We start from the raw sequence: 24,220 nt of genomic DNA on the forward strand, positions 1-24,220 counted from the left end.
GATCATTATTTTAGAAGAATGACATAATTTTATACACTAAAAAACTCAGTTTATCATTGCTTGTATGTTACTTTTAGCACAGACTTTAGTTTTACAACACAAGAGATCTGGAAGTATTAATATTACCAGTTTGGTTCTAGTAATACTTCCTAATACCTCATTTATCGTACCCTATTGGCCTTACAAAGGGTCCTATTAAAATGACTTTCTGGTCCTTTCATGTTTCTAAGTTATTTTCATGACTCAAGAGAGACACACAGAGGATTAGAGAAAGTGGTGAAGGGACCAAACCATGTCTCATCAGTTTATCTGAAACAGTACGTAAGACATGTTGCTTCCACTCTTATAGGAATAAAATGGAAATGCATTTTCCCTGGAGACAGAGTCCCAGCTCTTATCAGGGTGTGGTGGTGCTTTGCGCCCCTTATGGTGAGATTACTGGCCACCCAACTGTGCACTACAGGTAGAAGAAGCAGGAGGTGGCCCATACAGCCCAAGGAACTGTAACAAAGCCGATTCTTTGTTGATGACCAAAAAAACCTAGTGAGTGTTAAAGGACTCCTCACTTCAAAACAACGTATTGCAGAATAGTTTTTCAACTCCAGAAGCAAGTTAATCACATAGTATAAGGAAGAAGCCCCAAAACTGTTAAGGACGGCCTCCTAGCACACCTTACTAAAAGATAAACTTTTCGCATACACACTTCATAGCATGTTTTTAAAACAGCTGGCTTGAACGCTGGTTACCACAGGCTTTCCGTGTTTAGTGAATGAGCTCATCATAGCCATGATCGCAGCGGATGCAAAGATAAATACCTTTAACTTCCTGTGCCCTGCCTCTGGCCGTATTGTGCCACGGTAACCTAATTGATGTCCGAAGGGGAGCATTTCTCTGTCCGTCTAAATAACTCAGATCTTCCAATTTGGTTGAGCTCGTCGCTGTAATATTAAACTGAAGTTTAGTCTCTTCAAAGTTGAGTTTAATATCATACCCAAACTACTATAAATTATAAATGACTAAGCAATTCATTTCAGGCTTTCAACAAAACTTACTTCAGGGTGATTTTGGTTTTGTTTGCCCACCCCAGTTAATTTTTCCGGCAATGTCGTTAACTGAAAAGTGGACAAAACTAAGTGCTCCTCATTCTTGAGTCAAAGTCACGTTGATATGGTTGCCAGGAGTCTCCATTACTCCTGGAAAGAGACAGACCTCACCAAAAAATCGTATGAAGAAAACTGACAATCGAGGGTCACTCAGTAAAGCTTCAGTACTGACTGCAAACACGCAGCACGGTGACCTGTCTTCTCTGCAGCTCCAGGGAGCCTTCTGCTGTTGCTGGAATTCCAACCTTGTTAACTAAGTGAGCAGATTCTGCACGGACAATTCCACAGTGCTCAGAACCCTAAAAGGCAGCTTTTGGCAGTAAAAGTAGCCAAGTGGACTTTATCAGAAAGCTTCAAATTTTTATGTATACATTATAGATTATATTATTATACTATATTACATCTATGTATGCATTTTTTAATTCTAAAAATAAGTAATCACATTTACCTCTGACCAAATCAATAAGATTCATAGCACATAGCTACCCGTTAAAAAGCATTAAGGATCGTTAACTGAAGCATACATCAGTTCAATTATAAAAATAATCAGTACAAAATAATTTTGTTAATTCTTAGCAAATCTTTAAAGCAAATATACAGTACGTGTTTTTGCCTTAAAAAAAAAAGGAACCTCTTCTTATTTACATACACATCCTAGGTCACAATAAGAAAAATCTAAATAAAATTAAACCTAATTTAGTTTGTGGGTTAAGTAGTCCAATTCTAAAGTACCGACAATCCTAGACATATGTTTATCTTACAGGATGATAAAATACAGATTATCATTTGAGGGTAAATGACAGGGGAGAGGGACTCATACTCCCAGGGCTAAGGCTTCTAAGGACTGGTGAAATCATTAGTGCAACAAACTTTGGAGGGACAGAAGTCAAGTTGGGCCATCTGCCTGCTGAAAACCCTCTAGCTACCCCACGGGCTCTGACACAGCTGCCAACCACCGACCAGGACCATCTGCCCGACCTAGGCCCTTCCTCACTTCCCCTCCTAAGGCCTCGGTCCTTTTCTTCCTCACTGTTAGCACCAGCTCCTCTCATTCCTTCAACAGGCACCTGCGTGGCTCCATGGCCTGCCTCTGTGATGATGTGTCCCCTCTTGCTGCAGTCTCCAAAGGGCAATCAACCATGTGCCCTACTCACCTTCCCAGGCCATGGAGAAAGATCAGACACCTTGACTCTAAAAAATCACACACTGATGCTTCTTCAGTGCATCTCCACAGCCTGTTCACACACCCCGTACACATTATGTCAATATGCAACACAAAACTTTCCTGTTAGAAAGATTCAGCTAACTCCTTATGCAGGACGTCCAAATGGGCCTAAATTATGGGAATCCAATGGCAACCTCTAGCTTCTCTCCAGGTCCTTCACAACCAGGGAATGTGAAACTTCTCAGAGGGCCGCAAGGACCACAACCATCACCCTGGCTCCCTATAATAATATAGCTTGGAACGTATTTCCAGGTTCCCACCTGGGACCTGGGACTCTGACTCGGGCCTCTGCAAATGCTCCCCTCCTCAGCACACCTCACTGTGAATAAACGCACATGTTGAAGGCTGAGGTAGAACAATCCACAAGCTGGTTCAGTTTAGAGCTGGAAGAGCCACGACTGCCTGACCGGCTGCTGCTTCAGCCCCGGAGAGCACAAAGACGCCTGCAGCCTCCAAAGGTTTCCCATTTGCCTTTCCACCCTAACCCGTCAAAACATGACATTCAGTTCATAACCTTGTAACAATGGACAGGTTTAAGAAGAAGAGACTATGAAGGGCATGCCAAAGAAAGGGTTGCAAAAAAGCCCTAGTTTGACAAAGAGGCAGAAGACAGTGAGGTTTTGAATGCCTCTTTTCAGATATCCAGTCACCACAGCTTCAGCTCCGAAGCAAGCAACAGAGCGGTCCCAGCAACTCCATAGCTCTATTTAAAACATGAATATGCTGCTTTGAAATGGACCACTGCTCAGCAGGGCTGCAAGCCCCCAGCTGCCAGCTCCCTCTGCTTTCTAAGGTATCATCACAGCCACTGAGATGGATGGAAAAGGAGCAGCAGTGACGCTGTAGCCGCTTAGCACCGCACCCAGGAGACGCCCACCCAGCTGATCAGGTGACTAGGCTGACGTGCTGTCCTCTCAACACGTGCCTACGGATGCTCAGACACTACAAAAATTAGTTCGCTTCTGGTATTTAACAATAAGTGCTTTCAAAAGCCTGAACACTATACAGGGCCCAGAAAAATCAGAGAGGAAACAATAATTTCATGCTGCAATAAACCTACTGCTAGTATCTCTACAGTTAAATTAATTATAATTAATTTATACTCACTGCATACATACATTGTGTCTAACATCTGGGTGAGAGGTACATTTTAAGACACTGCAGGAAAGAGGGTTTTTTGGGGGGAAAAGGGGGTGGGGTGGAGTAGGTGGAGTGAGAAGCACAGGGAGACTTCTCTAAGCTGAGCAAAGGGGAACATCTGTTGAAACACCACGGATTAACCTATCAAAGGTAAATACCATTAAGTCCAGGGCAATCACCAGTTAAAGTTTCAAGAAAATTGGCTGGTAATTTTGCTTGTTGATTTCCTACACTAAACACAGTGTTCTGTGATTCACTTAGAATTTCAAAAGACAAAAACAGGTAGTCCAAAAGGTAGAACCCAGGGACCTCCCTGGTGGGCCAATGGGTAAGACTCCATGCTCCCAATGCAGGTGGGGCCCGGGTTTGATCCCTGGTGGGGGAACCAGATCCCGCATGCCGCAACTAAGAAGCCTACATGCCGCAACTAAGAAGCCCACATGCCGCAACTAAGAATGGGAGAAAATATTTGCAAATGAAGCAACAGACAAAGGATTAATCCCCCAAATATACAAACAGTTCATGGAGCTCAATATCAAAAAAAAAACAAACAACCCAATCAAAAAATGGGCGGAAGACCTAAACAGACATCTCTCCAAGGAGGACATACAGATGGCCAAGGGGCACATGAAAGGATGATTAACATCACTATTAGAGAAATGCAAATCAAAACTGCAATGAGGTATCACCTCGCACCACTCAGAATGGCCATCATCAAAAAATCTTCAAACAATAAATGCAATAAACGCTAAAGAGGGTGTGGAGAAAAGGGAACCCTCTTGCACTGTCGGTAGGAATGTAAACTGATAGAGCCACTGTGGAGAACAGTATGAGGTTCCTTAAAAAACTAAAAATAGAACTACCATATGACCCAGCAATCCCACTACTGGGCATACACCCTGAGAAAACCGTAATTTAAAAAGACACATGCACCCCAATGTTCACTGCAGCAGTATTTTCAATAGCCAGGACACGGAAACAACCTAGATGTCCGAAGACAGATGAATGCATAAAGATATGGTACATATATACAATGGAATATTACTCAGCCATAAAAAGGAATGAAATTGGGTCATTTGTAGAGATGTGGATGGATCTAGAGAGTGTCATACAGAGTGAAGTAAGCCAGAAAGAGAAAAACAAATATCGTATATTAATGCATATATGTGGAATCTAGAAAACTGGTACAGATGAACCGATTTGTAGGGCAGGAATAGAGACGGAGATATAGAGAACGGACATGTGGACACAGAGGGGGAAGGGGAGGGTTGGACGAATTGGGAGATTAGGTTTGACATAAATACACTACCATGTGTAAAACAGATAGCTAGTGGGAACCTGCTGTATAGCACAGGGAGCTCAGCTTGGTGCTTTGTGATGACCTAGGTGGATGGGATGGGGGGTGGGGGGGGAGGGAGGTCCAAGAGGGAGGGGACATATGTATACATATAGCTGATTCACTTCACTGTATAGCAGAAACTAACAGAACATTGTAAAGCAATTACACTCCAATTAAAAAAAAGAATCACTAATTATTAGAGAAATGCAAATCAAAACTACAATGAGGTATCACCTCACACCAGTTAGAATGGGCATCATCAGAAAATCTACTAACAACAAATGCTGGAGAGGATGTGGAGAAAAGGGAACCCTCTTGCACTGTTGGTGGGAATGTTAATTGATACAGCCACTATGGAGAACGGTATGGAAGTTCCTTAAAAAACTAAAAATAGAACTACCATATGACCCAGCAATCCCACTACTGGGCATATACCCAGAGAAAACCATAATTCAAAAAGACACATGCACCCCAATGTTCATTGCAGCACTATTTACAATAGCCAGGTCATGGAAGCAACCTAAATGCCCATCGACAGGCGAATGGATAAAGATGATGTGGCTGAGTAAATTACTCAGCCATCAAAAGGAACGAAATTGGGTCATTTGTAGAGATGTGGATGGCTCTAGAGACAGTCATACAAAGTGAAGTAAGCCAGAAAGAGAAAAACAAATATATTAACGCATATATGTGGAACCCAGAAAAATAGTACAGATGAACTGGTCTGCAGGGCAGAAATTGAGACACAGATGTAGAGAACAAACGTATAAACACCAAGGGGGGAAAGCAGGGCGGGTCGGGGGTGGTGGTGGTGGGATGAACTGGGAGATTGGGATTGACAGATATACACTAATATGTATAAAATAGATAACTAATAAGAGCATGCTGTATAAAAAAATAAAGTAATATTCAAATATCTTTTTAAAAAAGAGTCCGCATGCCACAACAAAAGATGCCACAACGAAGATCTCACGTGCCACAACTAAGACCCAGCGCAGCCAAAATAAATAAATAAATATTTTAAAAAATAGGTAGAACCCAATTACCCAACTTCTGGATTATCCAAGATATCATTTTAAAGGCTTCTCACTCTGCTTTTTAATGAAGGAATAAGGTGTCTGTTTCATACATTTTGATGTGGCATATACAGTAATAACCTGACTGCAGCTTTCTAAATCAATTCCACTTCAACAAATGCTTTTACAAAGAAAAATCTCTGCAGAGCAAAACAATCACCACAGCTGGCCAACTTACTTTCATAATCTTTGACCAAAAAATTTCACTGTACGAGACAGTTAACACTGAAGCGACAACTCCAGTTCTTTGTGACAGGCTCAATGACAGTACAGGCAGGCAGCCTTAGGAACTTGTTTCCATATCCTCACCCCCCAGGGGAACCATGTCCCTTGGGGAAGCTGGCATCACCCTTCCTTCACCTGCTAGTCCTTACTCGGCCCTCATGTACCAAAATACCTTTCCTATCAAATGGCAATTTCTCTGTGTTTACGTGGACCTTGACATGCAAACACTTCCAAGAGATTTCAGTATACGGTCCTTCCCATTTTACTTCAATCCTTCGAACACTGAGCGTTGCCTACTGCCCTGTTTGTAGCAGCCTGCCTTCTAATCCCTAGATAAACAGCTCTGCATATAGTCTATAACCTGAGTCTTTTATTCTTTTCAATGATACTTGAAAAATCTTGGCATTCCCTCTTAACTGAGGTTCAGCTTTAGGGGTAAGAGGGTGGGCAATGAAGAATCTACCAGACTCCCAGCTTGTTAGCAGAATTGATACTATGATGTAAGGCACTTGCCTATTTCCTTCCAAAATACGTTTTTAGTTTATAAAATATACAACACAGAGAAATGAGCTAACCCATTCAGAGGTAAAACCCTCCCAATTTCACAGGAGGTCCAGTTCAAGTGCATCCATAGATGCTAATGAATGAGCACAGCAGAAATCAGAAAGGCCTGCTCTATAATCACTGCAGTCTCCTGGAAACGCTCAGCTCATATCCACTGTCACTTCACGTGGCAGGAAACCACATAAAAGAACATCAAGCAGAAAACATAACCCGAAAGGGGGACCTTTTACCACTGTTAAGGTAATTTATTAATGTGTTTCCCTAATTTTGAAATAGCTTCATTAAATTGAATGTGAGTTTGCTATTTTGTTGAAGTCAATAAAGCTACGAAGTCCTGAGATAATACAAATGAACCATTCATCACATCCAGGTAAAAATGGTCTAAAATGCCTTGGGTGCAACATATTATGCCGTAGATAGTGGGAGGGTGGTGGGAGGACACAAAAGCTTCTGGAAGAATCATCACTCAATACGCGTAAAGCTCTCAGTACTTCCCTCTGGCAGGCACGCCAGACCCCTTTGAAAGTGAATTAAGAGTTGTGTCTCTGAACTTTTCCATTAGGGCCATTTATTTATCAGCTGCTTCAGAGTTCCATTGTAAAACACACCCAATAACAACCAGAGCGGCCTGGCACATCCCAAAGGAGCAATATAAAATCACAGAGAAATCCTTTGATGTAGGAAGAAAGATCCTGGGTCCAGGCCTTGGCAGAGGAGAAATTTAAAGGCCTCATTGGTAACAAAGATGATCAAAACAAGTTCCTCTTCTAAATTCAACAGAAGAGCACTGAGTTTAGAAACTTGGGAGCTTAAAGCAGGCACGACAGCTCAGAGGCAGAGTTCCCTTCCCCACCCACTGAGAACTAGTCTCCTTGCCTCACAACCACTCACTGACCAGTCAACCAGCACCAGTCACCACTTCTGCATTCTCTTCTCAGCTCTGGCTGCCACATCTTGCTGAAGGGCACGTCTGTCTCACCTATTTTCATTTCCTTGATGGAGAGCTCTCTTTCCTGCTGCTTATGTTTTAAACTATGAGCTCCCTTGAAACTGAATTACACAAAAATTGGACCTCGTATCTGTGTGATGGGCCTCAATTACAAAAAATTAGTTTGAAAGTTGGATTAGAAATTCTTTGAGCTAATATTAACAAACTCATTCTAAACAACAATTCCCATTGACCAAGCTGTAAACCCTCAATTAACTCCGACTCAAAATAACAAAAAACAAGGACAGAGCTTTTGGTGCTTTCTTCCCTCAAACACAAAGAGCCATAGAGTCTAAATATTAGATTTAAAGAATTCCAGAGGGGGAGGGTCACTTAAAGACCATTAAGTGCAGCCTTATGTTTACCCTCATGTTTACAGATGGGTAACCTAAGGCCTACAAAAGGCAAGGGCCTGACCCATGATCACAAGTTTGGCCTGTGTCTGGATTAGATTCCCAAGTGAAGAGAGTGAGCAGGGGGCACCTCAGACCCAGTGAGATCACCCTTCCAGGGAGAGGCGTGGCCTTACCTGCAACTGAGTTGGGCCGTGGCATTATTAGCGAGCTGGAGCTCTGAGAATAAGGGACCGGACCATCTCCAACTGAGGCTTCGGCTTTGGGCAGCACACTCTCCGCTGGCCCAGGGGGCTCCTCTTCTGCCACTGGGGAGCAATTATCTGCCCTGCGGTCATGAAGCACTCCCTTCTGTACCCCTAACCTTAGGCTTCCGTCCTTATTCCATTCCAAACTGGAGCCACTCCGGTCATCATTTTCGGATGAACTTGTAATTGTGGCTGAAATGAGAGACCAAAATACTTTGAAGGAAGCCAGGAATTGCTGGTGCCGTTGAGAGCACACACACACACACACACACACACACACACACACGCACACGCACACGCACACACCCTTCCCCATGATCAATGGAAAGCTTTCTGGCCCGCACAGATTTTTATCAAAGTATGTTTCATACAGTGTATTTTAGTAAATTAGAAGAATGTTGCTTATCAGGGGAAATAAACTGCTAAATCATTCTACAGGGGAGGAAAAAGAAAACTCTGAGAAGAAGATAATGAAAAAGCTGTCTAAAAGTACCTGAGAGTTAACAGTAAATCTATGTAATTTGGAAATGATATAGCCTGTCTTTTAACAAAGATGAATCGCCTCACAAAAGAATTCAAATCTCATTAAATTCCCTTGAACCTTTAAGTATTTTTCCCAAATTAATAACATTTGTGGATAAAGAGAGGGGGCAGGGCAGCACAATAGTTAGTACAGAAAAGATGCAGGAGAAAAATCTATAAAACAAAAACACAACTATTAAGTCAAGCAGAAATTTGATCCTTAGAATTAAACTTTATAACATCTGTTCAAGACGATCCAGAGAGGCTGACGTGACTATTCCTTTAGCAGCTCAGAATGGAAACCTCTACGTAACCAGCGCCGGGAATACGCAAGCATGGGAAGGGACACTTGACGGCAGAATTAAAATTTAACCTCTTCTAAGAAAAACAAGATGGAAAAACATCTTGGCAAAAGAGGACGAATATGGTGAAGGAAAGCAGCAGCATTCACTCCCCACATCTACAAACAGCCACTTCTGATTTAAAGACGCTGAGCCATATGTGATCCGCTTGCAAGCAACACTGGCTTGAGTCCTTGAGAATAGAGGCCAGGTCCTCTGATCTTTATTTGGATCCCAGCAGCTCAGGCCCTTAACTGCAAGACTTAAATGGGAGTGCACAGGGTCAGAGGGCATTCAGGACCCAGCTGCCTGGATGAAGCTGCTTCTTCAGCATACGCCAGTGATACACACTTTACCAGCAGGCTGGTGAATTAGCTCCAACAGAGTCTGTCATCTAGGATCAAAGGGTCTGAAGGGGTTTTGTTTTGTTTATTTTTACAATGCTCTTTATGGTTTAGAAGTAAGGACAAAACAATTTCCTCCCGTGATGCGACTGACCGCAGGGTATCCTGTCACAATTCTCAAACTATCTTTGCTCCTGCTGGACTTACCACTCACTGCTTATCTCCCTGCTTAAAACTCCCTTCTACATGCTGAAGCCTCCTTAGAGGACGCACCACGAGCTGATCCCTTCCTTTTCTGAGCACATACTCAGTGCTCAGTAAATGTTTGCTTATTCAACGAATGAGCAAATGAACAAACTACATTTAATCTGTTATTGGTTCAGGATTGTTGACATTATGTCTCTAACCGAAGCGTAAGCTGATTTGAGAGGGGCCTGTCACATCTTCAGGGTACCTGTCATTACTCCCAGCCATTTCCAAGTTTTCTAGCAGGCGTACTAATACTAATCTCTCTCTCTATTTGGAATCGATCACAGTCTTCATTGTGTGTTTTTTAAATGGACCATTCATATTAGCATACGTATATTAAGTATGACTCTTTCCATCCTAAAAATGCAGGTGGTGGTAGTAACAGCAGCAGTTGTTATTTATTGAAGGTTACCGTATATATCATGGATTGTGCAAAGGGCATCACAGGAATACTCTACTTTATTAATGAGATTATTGCCTCAATGGTAATTAGTTACTAATGATAACCCTATTAATAAGCTGTGACTGTGTTCCAAATTTTCATTTAAAAGTCCAGTGCTCAGGACTCAGAAAGCTTTTCCTGCAGGCATGTTGTAATTAGGTTCCCAGGCTACCCCAACACCTAAGTTACAGAAAGCGGGTGGGGCGACTGGTCTGGTTTTTATGTTGTGGCTGTTTTATCTGGGGTCACACGTTCTTAAGGTGAAAAACAAACAATGTCAGAGTGATGTTCTTTCTCCTTTGCTCTCCCGAAGTGCCATGCACTTCAGAATCAAACCCCGAAGGATCTGATCCTAACTCAGACCTCAAGCAGAGGGAACAGAAACTGGGACTTCCCTACTCCCTGTTACCAGGGACAGCACCAGAAGCAGGGCTTCCGGAACCCAAGCAGCAGCTAGGCAGGGACATTCTGGTCAGGGCTCATGGGATGCAGGGACAGGCTGAATGCCCAGTTCTGTCAGCACAGCCACAGGTGCCCAGGCCCTGATGAGTGGCACCATTCAGGTCGTGGCAGTGAGCAGAAGGGAAGCAGGTAGAGGAAGAAGGCCCCCAGGCAGCTGGGAAGAGAAGTCCCAGATGGGGCCACGATTTCAAAAGGAGGATATTACGAGTTTACAGTATGTTTGTAAGGAGGAGACTCTCCCCCTGTCCTCAAGAAGTTCAACTAAGGGACGCGTTCCAGAGTCCACACTGAGCAGGGCCCTCTCAGAGGCAGGCAGGTGAGGAGCTCTGAAGCCAGGGCCCTCCCCCAAAGATGCTCCACTAAGATTGCCCCATTCACAACATTCCTCCCTGGGATCCAGTACCAGACCCAGGCTGACGGCTGGAAGCCCCAGCAGTGAACTTTCACCTCAGGCACAATGCAGCTCTGAAGCAGATCCAGTGGGGCAGATGAAGGCCCCAGTTCTCCCACACGACCCAGGAAGCACACCAAAGAGGGAAGCTCCGCAGTCTCCAAGAAGGGGAAAGTATTTCTTATAACAAATGACAAGCTACTCAAAAAAATACCTATTCTTCTTCCAAGCTAACAGAAATAAATTCCTAATTAAGTTAGCCCAGTCACCTTCAAGTTTTAACACACACAGGGCAACATCCTAACTATGATGTTTCTTTTTAAAAAAAAAAAAAAAAAAAAACTCTAAAAAATCAGTGCCATTTGACATTTTCCAGAGACTGGATAATCTTGAGAAGTTCCCTAACAACTCAACTCAAAAATTCTAACATCTTATGACTTCAACTATTATAGATGCCAGTGTTCATCAATTAAGACTTGCCATCATCACTCAGGCTGGGTCTCAGTCACTCTGCAAACACACAGGATTCTGTAAAATGAGCAACTTATCAGGCCTTAAGTTTTACCAAGCTACGAGGTTAGGCTGTGCCTTACAAGTCAGTATTAAATTAGGTTTGGTACTGCTCATTGAGTCTCATGTGCTACTACTTCCGACTCTCCATGTAACTTGAAAATTCCTTTTAGCCAAGGACAGGGGGTTATCTTCCTCTGTAGACACAGCACATTTAACCAGACCTACTAGTGCACTGGGCTATACCACCTCCAAAGCACTTTCTAATTATGTTAAGACATATACATGATCACCACAACACGAGAGAAGAGGTGGAAAGGCTGAGAACCATCAATCCCCCTTTATAGATATGGAAACACACTGGGGAGAAACTGATCTCTGTCTCTGTCTCTCTCTCTCTCTCACACACACACACAGTTAGTGGTACGTCCAATACCAGTCCTTTTGACTGCACATGCAGTGTGTATTAAAACTCCCTTTGCCTTGTACAATTCTCAACATGTAAAAGGAGTTCTGTAAAGTATCTGTGGCTAAAAAGTATTTTGCAGTTCATGAAATCTGCCTTGTTAAAAACAGCAGCCCCTGGGCAGGGGCTAGTGGAGAGTGGCCAATCATGGGCTCACAGGAGCCAGGAGGGAGTCTGACTGGGAGGTGGGGGAAGCAGAGAGAGAGACCCACTCAGTCATTAAACGTTTTGCTACATATGGCACTGCAATAAAATGATTCCTTATCCTTCCCAACTTTCCCTCATCCCCTCTTTGCTTATTGAAGGTTCTTTCATATGTTGAATGTTCACTTGAAACAGAATTTTAAAAAAAACAGTAAAGTCCAGGGCCCAGTAAGTAGTTTGGTGGGATCTAAATCAAGTTGTAGGTTTAAAAGAACATCAGGAAATAAATTAAGGGACTTCCCTGGTGGCGAAGTGGTTAAGAATCCGCCTGCCAGTGCAGGGGACATGGGTTCAATCCCTGGTCCAGGAAGATCCCACGTGCCATGAAGCAACAAAGCCTGTGCGCCACAACTACTGAGCCTGCACTCTAGAGCTGCGAGCCACAACTACTGAGCCCGCGCGCCACAACTACTGAAGCCCGCGCACCTAGAGCCTGTGCTCCACAAGAGAAGCCACCACAATGAGAAGCCCGTGCACTGCAATGAAGAGTAGCCCCTGCTCACCGCAACTAGAGAAAGCCCACATACAGCAAAGACACAATGCAGCCAAAAATAATAAATAGATAGAAATACATTAAATTGACTATTTAATGTATTACTCCAGAATTATAGATGGACTAATAGAATTACAGATGGACTAATTATAGATGGACTAATAATTATAGACTAATGCATTAGTCTAGAATTGTTTAGAAACTAAGGGCCACTGATATCAAACATATACACAGAGCCAAATTCTTCTCTTAGCTCTGGAAAAGACAAGAGGTGAAAAGTGCAAGGGGCTTGGTTCAAACTTTGGCTTTTCTTCTTTTGAGGACCCACAAGGGGGTATGTCTCTCTGGGCCCACTACTAGGAATGGGCACATTTTTGTCTTACCTTACTGACATCATCTTGTGTGTTTGATTGTGCTTCTCCTGTTACACAGGTTACTAGGAATCTTAAGACTTTCTGCCCACTTATAAGCAAAATTAATAAAATCTTATGAACCTGACTGCTGACTTCATCTTTTCTCTCACTCTTTCCCAACTCATACCTTCCCTGAAAAAGAAAATTCTTGTTTTAGTAAATGCCTATGAGCATTTCAAATCCACTAGGAAGGGATGAAATATAAATAAATAGTATCCCTAGGAAATAAGAACAACAATAGTGGCTAACATGAATATTATAATAGTGTTAATCATGCCCAGGTCCTGTCCCAAACTCTCCCTGGGAAAGAAAATTAGATAGAAGGGCATATGTAAAGTGCCTCGTATATCATAAGGACCCAAGAATGCTTTCCTCCCCATACAACTGAAGAAAAATAAAGTAGCACTAACAAAACCCAAACAAACATCTTTCAGCTTCTATATCCAGTTTAATGGTTGAGGGGAAGAGTCTAAAAGTTAAAACACGGAACCAAAGAATTAGAGACCAAACAAGAAAGAAGTAGACCGGTTGCTTATGAAAGTGGAGGAAGGGAAGGAGTGAGTAAAAAAAGGAAAATCCAACTAGTGCAGACACTGTCTCTTTGACCCGACTGCATAAAGATCATCAGCAACTCTAGAAAGCGAAGAACGTCCCACCGAGGCTGGGGCAAGACCAAAGTGACAGGTGCAGGAAGCCACGGGCCCACTACCTGGTCCTTTGGACCCGACAGCACTCGGTGCACTCCTCTGCTGTGTACTCACGCCTCACACGGTTCAGGCTGCCGTGCCACACTCTGGACTTCCCTGAGTGACAAAGGGGGAAGACTGCAAGGATGAAACCAGCCTGCTGGGAACCTTCTGACCAGAAATGCCAGACTGTGCTTCTCCCTCTGCCCCACCCACATACTAACAAACTGCAGGGAACAAAGTCTGAGGCTCGCTGCTCTCACCTCCGGCAGCCCAGGAAGGCGAGCGAAGGCACTCACGTCTGGCAGGATGGGGGCAGGTGGCCTGAGTCACCTCTGGCTCTTCCTCTCACCTCTCTGCGTGGACAGCGGCGCGTGGCTCCTCTGGCCAGCCCTGGGGAGCCGCCGAGGGCCCTGCACTTTGGCTCGTGACAGACAGATCTCTGTCCCAAATCTCTGGCTCAGTGCTCACGGCTGTGCACAAGGTGCACTCTGCTGTGACAGGCAGCGAGGCCAGGGGCCCGAGCCACAGCCACGCAGCCCTCTGTGGGCAGCTGGGGCGGGGCAGTGGGGGAGGGCAGGACAGGTCCCCTCACTCGGCCACACCATTCCAACCTCAGCCCCACCCCACATGGCCCAGACTCAGTGGGACAGGGCAGGCAGCGGCCTCCGGAGAACAGCCTGCGGACCTGAACAACAGGAAGTTTTCTAGCAATAGCACGTGACACCGTGTCCTGGTAAGGCTTCGCATAACCCGAACACCAAAGGCCTAGACGCTGGCACTTCTGACTTAGTCCAAGGACTCCACAGAATTCTGGATTCTTCCAGAAAAAAGCAGAAGGCACTATTAATGGTTGGTATTATTATGCACCTACGGCATATACCTTCCATCAGAGGGCACTGCCATGTTTTAAACCCTTTTCAGCTAGTGACAACTTGCCCAAGTTTCAAAGGGCAGGAGACCATTCTTTGGTTCCACAGGTAAACAAGTTTTAAAGTAGATACTGTGCCTATCTCTGCTGTCCCAGTACTGAAAGAAACGTGCTCCTGGTGTGCAGTCGGTGCCAGTAAATGCTTCCGACAAAACAGCCCAGAGAATCCAACCACGGTCTGAATACAAGTATAGCAAGCGCTTTGCTAACTCGCATCACCGCCAAGGACTTCTTTCCCATGTTAAGTACGTTACCAAATTATATATGTAAAAGCAAATTTTCCTCCTTCACCCAAGAGATTAAAAAGCTTCTATAATTAAGGATGATTTTTTAAATTGCAGGCAGTGTAGCAAAATGAATAGTAACACAGATTTGAAACACTCTAAATAGTTATTACCAAATCAATTTCAAAGCATTTCAATTTAGTAGCAAGCAGGGCAAGACAGGTGGCAACAAAGCAGTATTAGCATAAAATCAAAAGGACAGGAGTTACAACAAGTTAAAAATGAAAATAAAGTACAATTAATTCCTCTTTGTGTGCCTCTCTCTGCATCTGATCATCTCCCTTGGGACACAAAGTCCAGGAAATAAAAGGTCTAAAGCTACCTCTAGAATCACTTTCATTTTACAAGCCTAGGAAGGCAGAGAAGAGACATGCAGGAAGATAAAAGTCAGCCCAGGGTAACTTTTCTTTATGTCCTAAGCAACTGGGCAGAAGAACAAATATTATCAAACTCCAGCAAGGATGCTAATCAAGTGTCCGGTATTTCACTGCAAGCCACTTTTGCAGGAGCAATATTCCTGTGAAGGTAATTCCCCTGCCTAAATATACACCAACACAGCCAAAAATAAAACAAATAAATTAATTAATTAAAGAAAACGTATACCTGCCTCCCAGCTTCAAAGTGGGCAGGGGGAGAGCAAATGTAAGCTCCCTCCCCCGCCCCCGCCCCCCAGAGAAAGGGGAAAGGCAGCAGGAAAAGCCTGAGTTCTGGCTTTACCCTCTTAAAATTCTGAGCACTTAATCATCCTGAAAGCTACCTGGCCTGGTGGAATGCGGGTGGCTCAGGTGTGGGGCAGCAGGGCAGGTGGAGACACACCTGACCTGCTGAGAAGACACACCCAGTGTGGGAGATGGTGGGGTGAGAGGTGAGATGTGGCTGTCCTCCACTCAGAACCCCCTCCCCTCCCTTCATGGGGCTGTCCTAACACCAACTCTCAAAAGGAAACCCATCCAACAGGCTATGAAAGCCACTGGGAGATTATAAATGTCAGCAGGTACAAGCAGGTGGCAAAGAAAGGAAATGGAAGGGATGACTGACTTTTAATGGCCTCTCTCTCTGCCTGAATTTTTTAAATTGCTACCTGGAAATCCTTCTCCTGGGCACCTCTATCATTAATGGATAGGAAGGATTTATTATTGTTTTAAATCTTGATAGGAAAGCTGATTTTTGTTTGTTTCTCCTCATCCAACATCCATCCTCTTTCTCCCTAAATAAGTAGCCCATTTCTCTGAAATAAATACACACACACATAAAATACTGAACATGATATGGACATAAACAAAAACTAAACAGTATCTTTAAATCAAAAGTGCTTTAAAGCCCGCTATTCTCAGTGATGTTTTCTTTTTTTTAATCAGACTGGTTTTCACACAGATTCCAATGAATACACATATAGGCATACTATGTTTTATTGCACTTCACAGAAATTGGGTTTTTTTCAAATTGAAGGTTTGTGGCAAGTCGGCATCGAACGAGTCTAAGGGCGCCATTTTTCCAACAGCATTTGCTCACTTCATGTCTATGTGTCACATTTTGGTCATTCTCGAAATATTTCAAATCCTCTACCAACAAAAAGATTACAGCTCGCTGAAGGCACCGATGATGGTCAGCATTTTTTAGCAATAAAGTGTTTTTTAATTAAGGTAAGTACACTGCTTTTTTCTTTAGACATAATACTGTTGCACACTTAACAGACTACAGTACAACTTTTATACACATTAAGAAACAAAAAAATTTGTGTGACTCGCTTTACTGCGATATTTGCTCTGTTATGGCGGTCTGGAATCAAGCCTGCAATATCCCTGAGGTCTGCCCATACTTAATTTTTTTCTAAGCCAGGATTAATAGTCTACAATTTCCATTTGTAACAGATGGAAGCAAGTTATATTCAAGGGAGTGTCACTAAGAAAAAATGTTCTTTCCACCATGGAGGAAATACCTTTAAATGCTACTTCTTTATAAAGTCTTCCTTTTCAAAGCAAATAATTAAAAAGCTGCTTCATGGTGACTGAGTACAGCTGCTGTCACATTTAGAAGGTTTTCACATTGCAGCTTTGTGAAATCAGACACTAACTTCTAGGTAATGCCAATGATTTTATTATGTAAAGAGTAAGGAATTTTACTTTAAATTTTACTAAATTTTTACTAAAATTTTACTAAAAAAAAAAAAAAAAGGAGGGCTTCCCTGGTGGCGCAGTGGTTGAGAGTCCGCCTGCTGATGCAAGGGACACGGGTTCGTGCCCCGGTCCAGGAAGATCCCACATGCTGCGGAGTGGCTGGGCCCGTGAGCCATGGCTGCTGAGCCTGTGCTCCGCAATGGGGAGAGGTCACAACAGTGAGAGGCCCGCGTACCGCAAAAAAAAAAAAAAAAAAAAGACATTTGTAGGGAATGTAGTTAATCCCATCCAGCTCAGACAGTATTTCTACATGACAGAATTATTAAACTTCTAAAGACATTTATGATGGAAGAACTTGGAGCTCCTGAAATAGGATGCAGCGGGACTCCCCTCTGCATTACACCGTGAACATGGGGCAAGGGGTGGAGAGGGGCCTGCTAGGCCTTGGCCTCCACAGAGAAGGACTAGAAGGGGCCCAAATAAATTCCTCTCATGGTCATTAGCCTGCCCTTTCTCCTACTAAGCAATTCCAAAAGGAAATTCTCTTCACCTGCACATGTATCAAAACCAGTAGAAACAGAACCCAGGCAGGGCACCCTGTGGCAGCCTGAGAAGGCTGTCTGGGCACGTGGGAACACGAACTTCCCTTCACGGCATCTGTTGGGCAAAAATATTTAGACTGAATAGAATCATCACGAAGGAAGTCACCTTGAATAGTAAGCGGGAGGCCCAGGAATTGTTAAGGATGGGTTAGCATTGTTAGAAATTTCCCCTAAATAAACTGTGCTAATACTGTACGTGGAGCTCTGGTCTGAACCCCGGATGGGAGCCTACAGCTTCCCCAAAGCTTGCTATGTCATGGCAGCTGTGTGCTCTTTACGTCAGCCCACCCCCAAACCTTTGCCACTCCAACCTGAGCTCCATGGGTTGATAAATCTCAAACAACTTCAAATGGAAAATTAAATGGAAAGCCTCTTCCTCCCTTCTCCAGGCCCTGTGTAATCCGGAACATGAATCTTAACCAGCCTGTTTTACAAGCAGCTGCAGGGCCTCCCAAAGCAGGAAGCCAAGATATCTCGCCTTCATCGGTGCCCACTGGGTTCACTGTGTTCTTGAATATTTTACTCTGTGGAACAGTTAAGATGCCCAAAGGCTACACCTTATAAAAACAGACATGTTCGTCACTGCCCACCCCCCAGCAATCACAGAAGCACAACTGAGTCACAGATCCCTGCTCCTTGAAGAGGCAACGGAACCTGCGTACCCTGTACTGATTCGGGAGGAAGCTCGTCCCTCCTCTGGCCCTGCCACGCCCACCTCTTCACAGAGAGCTGTGGGTAAGTCTGCCTGGAGATGAAATGCTTGTTTTTCCTTCTCCTCCCTACCACACCTCCAATGCGTCCCCTGGCAACAGGTTCTAATTCTGCAGGTCACTGAAGGAGAGAGAACAGAGAAACACTGTCACCAGCACAGGGTTTCCCTCTCGGCCACCTATGGTCCTCGCTCCCTGCAGGAGATCAGGTGACCGGGCACGAAGCACAGTCGCATGAAGCAGGGGGTCTTTGCTGAAAGAGGGACTTAGGAACCTCTTCCCGGTTCCTCCCACTTTCATCTCAATCGTTGCCATTTTTCCTGTTCAGCCGAGTTAAGGGAACATGTTGACTGAGTCAAGGAAGGAAGGACAGCCTCAATGACATGAAATGGGTCATTTAACTTTAACGACAAGACACAACTTAAAATACAGACGACATGAAAAGACTGGACAATGCCAACTTGGAATGGGAATCCCACACAGCTTCCTTAGAAACCAACTAAACCACTGCCTCCTGTAATGCAACTTGGTAAGTAGCCACAATTCTCTTTCCTTAATTTCTCATGCCCAACACCATGCTAGGAGCCCAGCAGATAGCCAGAATAAGATAAATGAGACCCCCTAACTATGTGGAGACAAAAGCAAATAACAAAACAAAAATAAGTAAACCGAGGGGCTTCCCTGGTGGCGGAATGGTTGAGAATCTGCCTGCCAATGCAGGGGACACGGGTTCGAGCCCTGGTCTGGGAAGATCCCACATGGCGCGGAGCAACTAGGCCCATGAGCCACAACTACTGAGCCTGCGCGTCTGGAGCCTGTGCTCCGTAACAAGAAAGGCCGTGACAGCGAGAGGCCCGCACACCGCGATGAAGAGCGGCCCCCACTAGCTGCAACTAGAGAAAGCCCTCGCACAGAAACGAAGACCCAACACAGCCAAAAATAAAATTAAATAAACAAAAAAAAAATTAAAAAGAAAAAAATAAGTAACTTGAAAATACTGAGATGCTATGGAGAGCATGTAATAGGGGGACTAACTGGTCTGGGCTCAGCAGGGACTGTATTAAATCAAGTACTAATTAAGAGCCTCAATACTCCTGCAGTTCAGTCGTTCATTGACAATGCAGAAAACCAACCGGCAACTTTTCTTTTCCCTCTTTAGAACACCTTTAAAATAGCAGCAATCTCTCAATGAGAGAAAGAGACAGAGTGAGAATGAATGACCGAATGAATGAGGGTAGTTTTCTGTCATTGAAAAGGTTTCTGTCAAAACAAGAAATTGGCTTGGCCATAATCAGAGGCATGAGACGTCAGTGCCAGAACACACAATAAGAAGTAAAAGGCTGTCAAAAAAAAAAAAAATCTGTAGCACTAGCCAATTTCTTGAAGGAAGACAAACTCTGAGGAGGAGAGGACATTGCAGAAGAGCCAAGAATGCTGTAAAGAACGTCATCTGGAACAGCTAAAGCCACCACAGCGCAAAGTCCGCGCACCGCAACAAAAAGTAGCCCCGGCTCTTTACAACAGCGCAAGTCCGCGCGCAGCAACGGAGACCCCAAGCAGCCAAAAATAAATAAATAAATAATTTGTAAAAAGAAAAAAAAAAAAAGAAAGTCATCTGGCTATCACAGAATTAATACCAGAGATCCTTCGGTGGTGGGCAGCTCAGAGAGACGGGGCATGAAAACAGAGGTAACACTGGGAAAAATTTGTTAGACAAAACAGCAGGTGGGGAAGCAGAGTGAGATGAGAAAGGGGAATTAGCAGAATAAGCTCACTGGAAGGGCTTGAAGCTGAGTGAAAAGAATTCAAACCTGCTACAAAAACCACAACCCACCATTCACATGAAATGTCCAGGATGAGCTAGCCAGTCTGTAGAGACAGAAAGTCGATTACCAGTTGAGTAGGGCTGGGGTATGCGGGGAAACGAGGTGTGACTTCTAAGGGTCCAGGGTTTCTTTTTGAAGTGGTAAAAATATTCTGAAATCAGATTGTGGCGACGGCTGCACAGTACTGAATAAACACAGTCCACTCAATGGTTTAAATGAGTGAATATTATGGTATGCAAATTATATCTCAATGAGACAATTCAAACAAAAAGGAAACAAAAACCCACGGAAGATCCTGATCCAAGTGAAAACTGAGGGAAGAGACTGCCTTCCTCGTGCTGACCGGCCCCTCACAGAGCCCACACCCCAGTCCTAGGCATCTCACAGATCTTCTGGGGCAATCGCCAAAGGAAAACTGGATGAACCTGCAGAGCTTGGTTTTTCGAACTACACTTGAAAGAAATTGCAGGCGACTGGAGAAAACAAAGCTCAAATGTCACTGCATTTGGTGACATACATAAAACATAAAATATCCCTCAAGATATGTGCATCACTTGGGCAACAGGGAGGGGCTGAGCTGTGCAGGAGAGCACTGGTGTCAGACAGCAGCATGGCCTCAGCACACAAGAGACCTGAACAGCTCACCCGAAAGACACCAGGCTGCAGACTGGGACACACAGGCGCCCAGGCCCTCCTGCAGAAATGCAAACGCACTCTGTCTGGGATGGTATGTAAAAACAAGGGCTCTTAAATTCCCTGGTTGATTCTATTGTGAACATGGGACTAGAAACTACTGACCTAATCAGAAGCCTTACTTTTGATTTCCTTTGAGAAGGAAAGAAGTGTGCAAAGAATTCAATTAAATGTTGCTCAAGTCACCTAGTCAAGCAGCCTAAGGGTCAGGACTACACTCTGTGTCTCCAGACTCTCAGCTCAGCACAAACACACCTACTTTGTGGGTATGGGCATGGGTGTGTGTGGGCAGTTAGGTTTCCTTAGAAACTCCTGGCCTCCAAACAGTGGTCAGATGCCTTTATAAGAAACTAAAGAACAAACACCCAGAAATACGTGGGAGATCAGTGACCTTGAGACTGAGCTGGGAAGACTTCTCAACATGCGGGGATTTCCTTGCCCTATGGTGTGTCCTATCCAGACCCAATCCCCATCAAGTAGAATTACTCAGTGAGGAGGGAAGATTTTTGTAACTTCACAGGCCAGACCTGATCTGGAAAATTTTTTACCAAATGAGCCCAGGGTTATAAAATAAACACCAAGGAACGTAAAAGCCAATGTTTCATCCTCTCAGCTGTCCATGGAGCCGGTGCTATCTGCAAAGGACAGGGCAGGCCCCGGAGGGCCGACCTTCACAAACCACGCATGCTAAAACCCTCTTAAGAAGTGCCTGGTGAACGCTCTGGCTGAAATGCATGGAGCCAGCACATGACCGAGGAGTGAGCTTCTTACCTATAATTCCACTGTCCTTGCTTTCCAGGGTGGAACTAGGGCTGCTAATGGTCTCACAGGGACTCTTGTTGGCTGCCGTCTTGCTGACACAGCTATTCAAGGTTGAGCAGGGGCTATCGGTGCTAGGAGACGCGGTACTGCTTGTAAGCGTGGAGCAAGGGCTGATGCCTTGGCTCAGAGCTGTGCACTGTAAGATGAAGGGAAGGAGGAGTTAGCGCAGCTACACATCCCTTTGTTTTTGATGCTAAAACAATGAAACTACAAACCGGAAAATGGAAAGCAGTTTTGCTTTGTTTTGTTCTTCAAATCTAGGGATCTTAATATATACGGTCTTCCAACATTTAAAAGAGAAATCTCCCAGTTCTGTTCCCCCGACTTTGCCATCTTCTTTTTTCTTAAAAGGGCAGTCTTAGAAATAATTTAGTGGGAATGCGCATTTAGTAAAGCAGAAATAGCAAACAGGCAGACTTCCTTTCATTTAACGTCTGCAGAAGACAAATGGGTTCTCTGACCTCTGTGCGTTAAATCTGGGAATTCTGTTTTTGTAATGTTTCACAAGCACTGCAACCTGGTTCAATTCCTTAAGATTTACGGGCTCTGCGATCAGGGGAAGGAGACGGGCGGCCACTGCGATCTTAATCAATGCATGACACCTTCCCTGAGACCCTCGCAGGGGGCAGAGGCTCTGGCCCCTCGTTGCAATTCAGACGTACACTTCTCCTCTCAGACGTGGCAGGCTGCTGTTCGCTAGGAAGGGGAGTGCTCCTCCGTAGATGGACCATTTGATCTCATTTTATTTTGTCTCTCTATATAATCGCCTATAAATCTTTTCCTCACCCCACTGACCCTCCAAAATTTCAACGGATAAAAATGCACAGGAAAGCGTATACCAAAGCAGCCAGATGAGAAGAACGGTGCTATAAAGATAAAAGTAGTGTCATTACTAAGGAATTCTCTTGGCCGCTTTAATTCATTCCGCTACTCTTCTCCGGGTGGTGATCAGGTTAATGTGGACATTTTCGTAAATTCTACACCCTTCTGCTTCTCCTCACCGCCCCAACCTCAACTACAAAGATTCACAAACACACTGTTGAAATGAATTTCAACACGCAGCAGCCCAGACTCATTTGGCCCGAACAATGACCTCCCCACTCAGGGAGGGGGGAAGACGGTCATGCCTTCATTCATCCTCTGAGCAGGTATGACATGCAGTGTCTTCCTCGGGCATTACCATGGTTTCGTTTTTTTCTTCAATGGTGATGTGTGTGGAGCTTGGAATCCCTTCTCCCAGTAAAAATCCCAGCCTTGTCAACAGTTCTTGAGCTGCTGGTGAACAGCTCAGTTCGTTATCAGCCTTTGCTTCTGGAACAAAGAAAGAAAACAATGAAAGACACCCCTCTCTGGAATGTCAGTATCGCATCTGGAGGAGCTGGCATTACAGCTGCCTGTCTGGTGCTTCTGCGTATTTTTATAAAACGCACAAAGTTTGACAATGCTGCCTGTCCGCCAGCAATACATTCTAATTATGAGACTGTGACAGGTTAAGCAAACAGTAAAAGAGAAACACCAAGTGCAAAGGGTGAAATTGTTGACCTGAATCAGAAGACACGGTGTCATTTTCTGATGGCAATTCCTATTTCCATGTCATGAAAAATGGGTACTTCAGACACCAAAGGCAGAAAAAGGCCTACTCCTCTTACTCTTGAAGAGCACAGTGTGTCCAATGCCAACAGGAGGCTGAAATAAAGTAAAATCCAAGTGGCATGCTGCCAGAGCTATTAGATGCGGGGGCGGAGGGGGACTGAAATGCAAGCTCTCATTTAACAAGAAAGAGGCATGACCACTTCAGTGGAAACTTCCTGTGCACACCTCCTAGGAGAGAAAGTCAAAACCAGGATTCCAACCCAAGGGTCAATCATCAGGGATCCATGTTGAAACAAAGATCTTAAGTCCCAGTGAACTGTGTCCCAAGAGACAGGACCCAGTAGTACACCCTGCTGTCCCTGGGGAGATGCAGAAAAATGGGTTGCCTTCTCAGCACACTCCACAGTAAGGTTGGAAGCACGTTCCACCTGAAGGTCACAGGGCATGTTTGGATGCCCTAAGCCTGGTCATCCTGCTTGGTGCACTCAAGATAATTTTATTGTTGGACTTGACTTAAATGTTGAGCTGTAGATTAACCTTGTATCCAAAGCCTAAGGGAACTTAATTTTGGTGGACAAAATGATATTCACATCATTCTAACAGCTTTCTTACAGTTTTAAGTCAGCATCCATCAGGGAATGAAATAACGTATAAAGTTAACTGTGCCTACAAAAGTTAGAACTTAAGAACAACATACAACCCGTAATAGTCGTTCATCTTAATGTTTTGTTGTTTTTTGTTAATTGTCTAGGTACCTAGATCCATACATTCATGAACAATTTTCCCTGGATGTGGAAATCTACAGATAATAGGTCACAGAAAAATAAAATGAGGAAAGAACAAATTCGATATTACTTT

The 24,220-nt window shown here is 44.2% G+C and overlaps 1 protein-coding gene across 7 annotated transcripts in view; it reads right to left on the minus strand.

Annotated features, from left to right (window-relative positions):
- Positions 1–24,220, minus strand: part of TANC1 (tetratricopeptide repeat, ankyrin repeat and coiled-coil containing 1) — a 235,264-nt gene that overhangs the window by 58,864 nt on the left and 152,180 nt on the right. For 5 of the 7 annotated variants that reach the window (XM_032636666.1, XM_032636669.1, XM_032636667.1 and 2 more), the window contains 4 exons: positions 22,950–23,080; positions 21,719–21,905; positions 8,190–8,453; positions 816–938 (listed from right to left, as the gene is read on the minus strand). In XM_032636666.1, coding sequence (XP_032492557.1) covers positions 816–938; positions 8,190–8,453; positions 21,719–21,905; positions 22,950–23,080 — 705 coding nt within the window. The remainder of the gene's footprint in view (positions 1–815; positions 939–8,189; positions 8,454–21,718; positions 21,906–22,949; positions 23,081–24,220) is intronic. The other 2 variants (XM_032636671.1, XM_032636672.1) reach the window with 2 other exon arrangements.

Source organism: Phocoena sinus, chromosome 7, assembly GCF_008692025.1.
Source record: "Phocoena sinus isolate mPhoSin1 chromosome 7, mPhoSin1.pri, whole genome shotgun sequence".
NCBI classification, from domain to species: Eukaryota; Metazoa; Chordata; class Mammalia; order Artiodactyla; family Phocoenidae; genus Phocoena; species Phocoena sinus.